Source organism: Ranitomeya variabilis, chromosome 4 (assembly GCF_051348905.1).
Source record: "Ranitomeya variabilis isolate aRanVar5 chromosome 4, aRanVar5.hap1, whole genome shotgun sequence".
NCBI lineage: Eukaryota > Metazoa > Chordata > Amphibia > Anura > Dendrobatidae > Ranitomeya > Ranitomeya variabilis.
The window spans coordinates 695,991,235-696,001,819 of NC_135235.1; the positions used below are offsets into that span (position 1 = coordinate 695,991,235).

Genomic DNA, 10,585 nt, shown 5'->3' on the forward strand with positions numbered 1-10,585 from the left:
ACAGGAGGAGTGGTACTGTGCAGTATATACAGGACAGGAGGAGTGGTACTGTGCAGTGTATATATACAGGACAGGAGGAGTGGTACTGTGCAGTGTATATATACAGGACAGGAGGAGTGGTACTGTGCAGTGTATATATACAGGACAGGAGGAGTGGTACTGTGCAGTATATACAGGACAGGAGGAGCGGTACTGTGCAGTATATACAGGACAGGAGGAGCGGTACTGTGCAGTGTATATACAGTTAGGTCCATATATATTTGGACAGAGACAACATTTTTCTAATTTTGGTTATAGACATTACCACAATGAATTTTAAACAAAACAATTCAGATGCAGTTGAAATTCAGACTTTCAGCTTTCATTTGAGGGTATCCACATTAAAATTGGATGAAGGGTTTAGGAGTTTCAGCTCCTTAACATGTGCCACCCTGTTTTTAAAGGGACCAAAAGTAATTGGACAGATTCAATAATTAAAAATAAAATGTTCATTTTTAGTACTTGGTTGAAAACCCTTTGTTGGCAATGACTGCCTGAAGTCTTGAACTCATGGACATCACCAGACGCTGTGTTTCCTCCTTTTTGATGCTCTGCCAGGCCTTCACTGCGGTGGTTTTCAGTTGCTGTTTGTTTGTGGGCCTTTCTGTCTGAAGTTTAGTCTTTAACAAGTGAAATGCATGCTCAATTGGGTTGAGATCAGGTGACTGACTTGGCCATTCAAGAATATTCCACTTCTTTGCTTTAATAATCTCCTGGGTTGCTTTGGCTTTATGTTTTGGGTCATTGTCCATCTGTAGTATGAAACGACGACCAATCAGTTTGCCTGCATTTGGCTGGATCTGAGCACACAGTATGGCTCTGAATACCTCAGGATTCATTCGGCTGTTTCTGTCCTGTGTCACATCATCAATAAACACTAGTGACCCAGTGCCACTGGCAGCCATGCATGCCCAAGCCATCACACTGCCTCCGCCGTGTCTTACAGATGATGTGGTATCCTTTGGATCATGAGCTGTACCAAGCCTTCGCCATACTTTTCTCTTTCCATCATTCTGGTAGAGGTTGATCTTGGTTTCATCTGTCCAAAGAATGTTCTTCCAGAACTGTGCTGGCTTTTTTAGATGTTTTTTAGCAAAGTCCAGTCTAGCCTTTTTATTCTTGACACTTATGAGTGGCTTGCACCGTGCAGTGAACCCTCTGTATTTACTTTCATGCAGTCTTCTCTTTATGGTAGATTTGGATATTGATACGCCGACCTCCTGGAGAGTGTTATTCACTTGGTTGGCTGTTGTGAAGGGGTTTCTCTTCACCACGAAGATTATTCTGCGATCATCCACCAGTGTTGTCTTCCATGGGCGCCCAGGTCTTTTTGCATTGATGAGTTCACCAGTGCTTTCTTTCTTTCTCAGGATGTACCAAACTGTAGATTTTGCCACTCCTAATATTGTAGCAATTTCTCGGATGGGTTTTTTCTGTTTTCGCAGCTTAAGGATGGCTTGTTTCACCTGCACGGAGAGCTCCTTTGACCACATGTTTACTTCACAGCAAAACCTTCCAAATGCAAGCACTACACCTCAAATCAACTCCAGGCCTTTTATCTGCGTAATTGAGAATTACATAACAAAGGGATTGCCCACACCTATCCATGAAATAGCCTTGAGGTACCGTCACATTAAGCGACGCTGCAGCGATAGCGACAGCGATGCCGATCGCTGCAGCGTTGCTGTTTGGTCGCTGGAGAGCTGTCACACAGACCGCTCTCCAGCGACCAACGATGCCGAGGTCCCCGGGTAACCAGGGTAAACATCGGGTTGCTAAGCGCAGGGCCGCGCTTAGTAACCCGATGTTTACCCTGGTTACCAGCGTAAAAGTTAAAAAAACAAACAGCACATACTCACCAGCGCGTCCCCCAGCCTCTGCATCCTGACACTGACTGAGCAGTGAGCTCCGGCCCTAACAGCAGAGCGGTGACGTCACCGCTGTGCTTTCACTTTCAGTTTAGGGCCGGCGCTCAGTCAGTGTCAGGAAGCAGAGGCTGGGGGACGCGCTGGTGAGTATGTACTGTTTGTTTTTTTAACTTTTACGCTGGTAACCAGGGTAAACATCGGGTTACTAAGCGCGGCCCTGCGCTTAGTAACCCGATGTTTACCCTGGTTACCAGTGTAAAATATCGCTGGTATCGTTGCTTTTGCTGTCAAACACGGCGATACACGGCGACCTAGCGACCAAATAAAGTGCAGACCTTCTAGCAGCGACCAGCAATTTCACAGCGGGATCCAGATCGCTGCTGCGTGTCAAATACAGCGATATCGCTATCCAGGTCGCTGCAACGTCACGGATCGCTGGCGATATCGCCTAGTGTGACGGTACCTTTGGAGTCAATTGTCCAATTACTTTTGGTCCCTTTAAAAACAGTGTGGCACATGTTAAAGAGCTGAAACTCCTAAACCCTTCATCCAATTTTAATGTGGATACCTTCAAATGAAAGCTAAAAGTCTGAGCTTCAACTGCATCTGAACTGTTTTGCTTAAAATTCATTGTGGTAATGTCTATAACCAAAATTAGAAAAATGTTGTCTCTGTCCAAATATATATGGACCTAACTGTATACAGGACAGGAGGAGTGGTACTGTGCCGTGTATATATATATATATAGGACAGGAGGAGTGGTACTGTGCCGTGTATATATACAGAACAGGAGGAGTGATACTGTGCAGTCTATATATACAGGACAGGAGGAGTGGTACTGTGCAGTGTATATATACAGGACAGGAGGAGGGGTACTGTGCAGTGTATATATACAGGACAGGAGGAGTGGTACTGTGCAGTATATACAGGACAGTAGGAGTGGTACTATGCAGTGTATATATACAGGACAGGAGGAGCGGTACTGTGCAGTGTATATATACAGGACAGGAGGAGTGGTACTGTGCAATGTATATATACAGGACAGGAGGAGTGGTACTGTGCAGTGTATATATATATATATATATATATATAGGACAGGAGGAGTGGTACTGTGCAGTATATACAGGACAGGAGGAGTGGTACTGTGCAGTGTATATATACAGGACAGGAGGAGTGGTACTGTGCAGTGTATATATACAGGACAGGAGGAGTGGTACTGTGCAGTGTATATATATAGGACAGGAGGAGTGGTACTGTGCAGTGTATATATATATAGGACAGGAGGAGTGGTACTGTGCAGTGTATATATACAGGACAGGAGGAGTGGTACTGTGCAGTATATACAGGACAGGAGGAGCGGTACTGTGCAGTATGTACAGGTCAGGAGGAGCGGTACTGTGCAGTGTATATATACAGGACAGGAGGAGTGGTACTGTGCCGTGTATATATATATATAGGACAGGAGGAGTGGTACTGTGCCGTGTATATATACAGGACAGGAGGAGTGATACTGTGCAGTGTATATATACAGGACAGGAGGAGTGGTACTGTGCAGTGTATATATACAGGACAGGAGGAGGGGTACTGGGCAGTGTATATATACAGGACAGGAGGAGTGGTAATGTGCAGTGTATATATACAGGACAGGAGGAGTGGTACTGTGCAGTATATACAGGACAGGAGGAGTGGTACTATGCAGTGTATATATACAGGACAGGAGTAGCGGTACTGTGCAGTATATACAGGACAGGAGGAGTGGTACTGTGCAGTGTATATATACAGGACAGGAGGAGTGGTACTGTGCAGTGTATATATACAGGACAGGAGGAGTTGTCACGATATGGTATGAAATATCATATAAGGTTAGTTTCTCTTGTCAGCCCAGGATGTGGGCTAAGAAACCCCCCTTCTCCTTTACTTCAGAGTTGAGCTTGCCTTTCCAATGTACATGGGGGAAGAGCGTTTTATTGAAGAAAGGTATTTACGACCGGCATTTCCTGCCGGGTAAGCTCTTGTCCAGCTATCACTGGACTAGAACCTTCTAGAATCATGAAAGTCCTTTGTTCTGTTTTTGTAAGATATTAGGCAAACGATTTAAAATACGAACACAAAAATATATCGTCATAATCACACTCGGAGGATCTACCCATCCCTCGAAACACAGGGTTCTAGCTCCATCTGGTACAGAGGTAGGGATTTCTCTGTCAGTGTGCGTGACAGGTGGGACATGTTTGGTCTCACTGGAATGCCGGCGATGATACGAGATGAATGAGGGGTATGGTGCGATTATGATATGTTCAGCAGCGGAATTACAAGTCTTAGAAAGATTTAGCTTATACTTAGTCAGAATGTAGAGAGAGGAGGGTCTGGGATAGCCAGCCTTTTTGGTGATGTCACCGAGCTAAGCTATAACTGTTTTGGCCGGACTCCAGGAGTCAGTCTGTTGCTGGAAGAACATGTGGGTCTGACCTGAAGAGCTGTACCTCATGCATTGGGATTTTTGGGAGCCCCTCCCACTAGCATGGTGTTTGCCTGAACTGATATGAACTAAGAACATGTGAGTTATCTTTTCTTCCTTTAATCCTTTTATTTTCATAATTACCTTGTACATATTTGCAATTGTCTCATTTGTAACATCTTTGTAAAATATTTTTATAAAAAGCACTGCCTACATTCTGTGGGGTATATTATTTCATGCCAGTCCTTTCTCCCTGCTCTAAAAACGTACCCTAAGTCTTTTGAAGGGAAATTACGCTACTGTTTTGGGTTAGCTCCGGACCCGTTTGATCGGAGCTGGTGGCAGCGACCGTGTGCAGACTTTTGGGGTGTTGCTTCAGCGACTGCAGCTTGATAATTATTGTTCCTGCCTGCGTGGGAGTAGTTATCACGTCGCTGCAGCGCGCCCAATAGTGAGTACATAGCAGGCAGCCTTTCTGGCGACTACTTACCCTAGGTGCAGTACCTAATCTGACCTGAGAGTAAGGGGGGCGCCAGAGAGCTGCAAGTGTTAAGTGGAACTGTAAGCGGGATACACAAATTCCTGCAGTTCATGGTATATTGAAGAGCAGTGGGATACCTAAAATAAGCCCCTGCTGTAAACTAAGAGGTCAATAGCATTGTGTGTGTTTTTTTTATCACATTGTGGCAATAGAGGGATAACGAGGATAAGCCCCCCTGCACATGTGATAGCCGTCTGTTGGTCTAAAGTAACCCCAATCCGTGACATATTGTGGGCAGTGGTCAGGAATCCCTGTGGATTTTCGTGACAAACTGCGGGCCACGGCTAAGGGATCCTGACAGTCACGGTGTGAATCGTGACAATTGGTGACAGTCACGGTGTGAATCGTGACAGAGTGGTACTGTGCAATGTATATATACAGGACAGGAGGAGTGGTACTGTGCAGTGTATATATATATATATATATATATATAGGACAGGAGGAGTGGTACTGTGCAGTATATACAGGACAGGAGGAGTGGTACTGTGCAGTGTATATATATATAGGACAGGAGGAGTGGTGCTGTGCAGTGTATTTATACAGGACAGGAGGAGTGGTACTGTGCAGTGTATATATACAGGACAGGAGGGGTGGTACTGTGCAGTGTATATATACAGGACAGGAGGAGTGGTACTGTTCAGTGTATATATACAGGACAGGAGGAGTGGTACTGTGCAGTGTATATATACAGGACAGGAGGAGTGGTACTGTGCAGTGTATATATACAGGACAGGAGGAGTGGTACTGTGCAGTGTATATATACAGGACAGGAGGAGTGGTACTGTGCAGTGTATATATACAGGACAGGAGGAGTGGTACTGTGCAGTGTATATATACAGTACAGGAGGAGTGGTACTGTGCAGTGTACATATACAGGACAGGAGGAGTGGTACTGTGCAGTGTATATATACAGGACAGGAGGAGTGGTACTGTGCAGTGTATATATACAGGACAGAAGATGGGTACTGTGCAGTGTATATATACAGGATACGAGGAGTGGTACTGTTCAGTGTATATATACAGGACAGGAGGAGTGGTACTGTGCAGTGTATATATACAGGACAGGAGGAGTGGTACTGTGCAGTGTATATATACAGGATAGGAGGAGTGGTACTGTGCAGTGTATATATACAGGACAGGAGGAGTGGTACTGTGCAGTGTATATATACAGGATAGGAGGAGTGGTGCTGTGCAGTGTGTATATACAGGATAGGAGTGGTACTGTGCAGTGTATATATACAGGACAGGAGGAGTGGTACTGTGCAGTGTATATATACAGGATACGAGTGGTACTGTGCAGTGTATATATACAGGACAGGAGGAGTGGTACTGTGCAGTGTATATATACAGGATAGGAATGGTACTGTGCAGTGTATATATACAGGACAGGAGGAGTGGTACTGTGCAGTGTATATATACAGGACAGGAGGAGTGGTACTGTGCAGTGTATATATACAGGTTACGAGTGGTACTGTGCAGTGTATATATACAGGACAGGAGGAGTGGTACTGTGCAGTGTATATATACAGGATAGGAGTGGTACTGTGCAGTGTATATATACAGGATAGGAGTGGTACTGTGCAGTGTATATATACAGGGGAGTGATGGTACTGTGCAGTGTATATATATTTCAACAGCCGCGCAGCCCAGGCCCCCAGCACCTGTCCTGTATATACAGTGGGGCAAAAAAGTATTTAGTCAGTCAGCAATAGTGCAAGTTCCACCACTTAAAAAGATGAGAGGCGTCTGTAATTTACATCATAGGTAGACCTCAACTATGGGAGACAAACTGAGAAAAAAAAATCCAGAAAATCACATTGTCTGTTTTTTTATCATTTTATTTGCATTTTATGGTGGAAAATAAGTATTTGGTCAGAAACAAAATTTCATCTCAATACTTTGTAAAATATCCTTTGTTGGCAATGACAGAGGTCAAACGTTTTCTGTAAGTCTTCACAAGGTTGCCACACACTGTTGTTGGTATGTTGGCCCATTCCTCCATGCAGATCTCCTCTAGAGCAGTGATGTTTTTGGCTTATCAGACATAAAAAATACATAACAGAAAAATAGAACTGTCAACATAACTCTGACCGCTAGAGGGAGCCAAAGCACTCAGATAAATAAAGGTATGAATATATCAAGTCCTGTATACTGGCTGAGAAACTGCAAATTACGCAAACAGATAATTGGAGGTAACAAATTAGATGGCGGAGACAGAACACCGACCGTCCAGGACCTTGCACAGGAACCTCACAGCTCCATACACAGGAACCTCCCAGGCACATGTGACCCACACCCTGGTCACATTACATACCTGTAACCACTCCCAGGGTGGGAGTGTGGGTGTGTGGGAGTGTGGGTGTGTGTGTGGCTAGTCTGACCCTCCCATCTCTCATGACTAGCCCTGCCAATCTCCCATGAGAACTACACAATCAGACGTGGGACTACAGGTCCCAGCATACCAACTTACATTCAGATTGACAGCGCAGAGTGACCTCCTCTGCGACACACATACTGGCCATTTATAATCCTGCCAGACTTTCTCTCTTCACCATCATGCCACCAAGCGCATCTTGAAGCACACACACAGCGCCCCCTGGCTGTAACGTGGGTCACTGCACCACAATATATATATATATATATATATATATATATATATATATATATATATATATATATATATATATATATATATATATATATATAATCGCATCGTTGCGGTCACAAGACCACCTGTTGCCGGCACCAGAGAATCTTCACAGTGAACAGTGCGCAAGATATGAGGATTCACGCATAGTGACTGTAGACATGTAGCATAAAATCTGACAACCCCTTTAAGGATGGGCCACGACTCATGGGCCACTGCTGTGTGCTTGCCCCCCAGGCTAAAATTTGCCAGCCAGCCTCTGCACTATTATAAAAAGTTCTCTTTAAATGTCCAATATTTCCTCTTGAAATTGCTCTGACAGAAAATATTGGCAGGAGCAGATACCAGAGGAGATGGGACACACTATGTGCAGAAGACCTAATGTGACAAAAGTGCTGAAAAGTAGAGCAGTAGATATTCCCATGAAGTGACACTATTTTGGACATTATAACTCTGAATGAATTACTCTTTAGAAGTAGGGAATAATTTTACTCCATTGCCACTTTCCGGATATTAACACGCAGTGGATGTTGGAGAGTGAAAATTGCATTTTTGCCATTTTATTACCCAACACATAGTGCCCAGATTGCTCCAGGAAGTACACACAACGTAAATTAAGTGGGTTCTTCTCACTATAGTAATGTCAAACACGTGGATGCTACTGTAAATGTGGTTTGGGCACACTGCAAGGCTCAGAAGCGAGGGGGAGATTTGACTTTGGAAGAGCGGATATTGCTGGATTGGTTTATGGAAGCCATGTTATTTTTCAAGAGCCTTTGAGCTACTAATAATGTGTACACTTCTGTTTTTCCATTGACAGATGATGGACCTGAGTGGGAACTTGTTTTTTGTGAGTTAAATAGAAGATTTTATTGGTATTATTTTCACCTACATAACATTGTTTGGTAGCTTTGTATTCGGTATTTGGGAGGCAGAATGCACAAACAGTTCATGCTATGAGGCTTTCTATTAGACTGAGAACTGTCATTGTCTTGTTGAATAATTCAATATTTTTGCTTAACTTGATATTTTTCAGACAGTTTAAGTAGAAATGTTTAAAAATATAAAATTTAACGATATTTTATTCAAAACTAATAATTGGTTTTATTCTTAGCAGATGACTGTACCAGCAGACCAGAGGGGCAGCTGACATCTTCAATTTTTAAATCAGATAATCTAAAGATCCCACAGGATACAACTGAAGTGAATGCCATTACCCTAGATATACCATCATCCCTTCACAGCAAAGATCTGTCATCTGGTCCTTTGGAACAGGTCCTGTCTTCCAATTCATTACCGACTACTAATGAAAATCGGAGACACAAAATAAGCATTCAAAAACAAACTTCTCACAAAGCAAATAAGCCATTTTCGGTTTCAGAATATGGAAATAGTTTTCCCCTCGAAAAATCTTTTCTTAAACATCAAAAAATTCACACAGTGAAGAATAGCTTTTCTCGTTCCAAGTGTGGGAAATGTTTTAACCAGAAAGTGCCTCTTGATAGCCACCTGAGAATCCACACAAGGAAGAAGCCTTTTTCATGTTCAGAATGTGGGAAATGTTTTAACCAGAAATCAGATTTTGTTAGACACCAAAGAACACACACAGGGGAGAAGCCTTTTTCATGTTCAGAATGTGGGAAATATTTTAACAGGAAAACGAATCTTGACAGCCACCAGAGAACCCACACAGGGGAGAAGCCTTTTTCATGTTCAGAATGTGGGAAATGTTTTAAACAGAAATCAGGTGTTGTTATACACCTAAGAACCCACACAGGGGAGAAGCCTTTTTCATGTTCAGAATGTGGAAAATCTTTTAGCCGGAAATGTCTTCGTGATAGCCATCAGAGCACTCACACAGTGGAGAAGCCTTTTTTATGTTCAAAGTGTGGGAAATGTTTTAAACGGAAATCAGATGTTGTTATACACCAGAGAACCCACACAGGGAAGAAGCCTTTTTGCTGCTCAGAATGTGGGAAATGTTTTAGTCAGAAAGTGCATCTTGATAGCCACCAGAGAATCCACACAGGGGAGAAGCCTTTTTCATGTTCAGAATGTGGGAAATGTTTTATAAATAAGTTAACTCTTGTCAAACATCAGATAACTCACACAGGGGAGAAGCCTTTTCCATGTTTAGAATGTGAGAAATGTTTTACAAATAAGTCAAGTCTTGTCAAACATCAGATAACCCACACAGGGGAGAAGCCTTTTTCATGTTCAGAATGTGGAAAATGTTTTAACCGGAAATGTCTTCTTAATAGACATCAGAGAACCCACACAGGGGAGAAGCCTTTTTTATGTTTTGAATGTGGGAAATGTTTTAGTCGGAAATCAGATGTTGTTATACACCAGAGAACCCACACAGGGGAAAAGCCTTTTTGCTGCTTAGAATGTGGGAAATGTTTTAACAGGAAAGCACGTCTTGATAGCCACCAGAGAATCCACACAGGGGAGAAGCCTTTTTCATGTTCAGAATGTGGGAAATGTTTTGCTGCGAAAACAAATCTTAAAAAACATCAGAGAATTCACACAAGGGAGAAGGCTTTTTCATATTCTTAATGTGGGAAATGTTTTGCATAGAAATCAACTCTTACTAAACCTCTGAAAGGTCACACAGGGAAGAAGCCTTTTCCATGTTCAGAATGTTGGAAATGTTTTAACCAAAAATTGTATTTTCTTAAAAGAGATTATCCACTACTAGGATAACACTTTGTTATTCCTTATGTTTGGCCTCGTTAAAATAAAAACACTCATACTCATACAGAGATTAGAGGATGATGTCGTACAAGTTTTGGGCTGTTTATGCTCATAAACAAACACTGGATCTTCACAGCCAGCAAATAAACAGTCTATTTAACCCCTTAACATCCAATGTCGGGCAGAGTCCATCATCAGACGCCTCCCCCTGTTTGGTGCGGGATCCGGTGATGAGCCCGCACCTTTTCCGACACATGACAGCTGATCTGATCAGCTGACATGTGCCCCTAATAGCCACGGGTGGAATAGCGATCTACCCACGGCTGTTAACATGT

General features: G+C 43.1%; 1 protein-coding gene across 2 annotated transcripts in view; it reads left to right on the top strand.

Moving 5' to 3' along the window:
* LOC143767661 (uncharacterized) overlaps positions 1–10,312 on the top strand; it is a 43,921-nt gene extending 33,609 nt beyond the window's left edge. The window contains exon 7 of one of the 2 annotated variants that reach the window (XM_077256124.1): positions 8,671–10,312. In XM_077256124.1, coding sequence (XP_077112239.1) covers positions 8,671–10,112 — 1,442 coding nt within the window. In that variant the 3' untranslated portion in view covers positions 10,113–10,312. Of the gene's footprint in view, positions 1–8,667 lie in introns of both variants that reach the window. The other variant, XM_077256125.1, reaches the window with a different exon arrangement.
* The last annotated feature ends 273 nt before the right edge of the window (positions 10,313–10,585 follow it).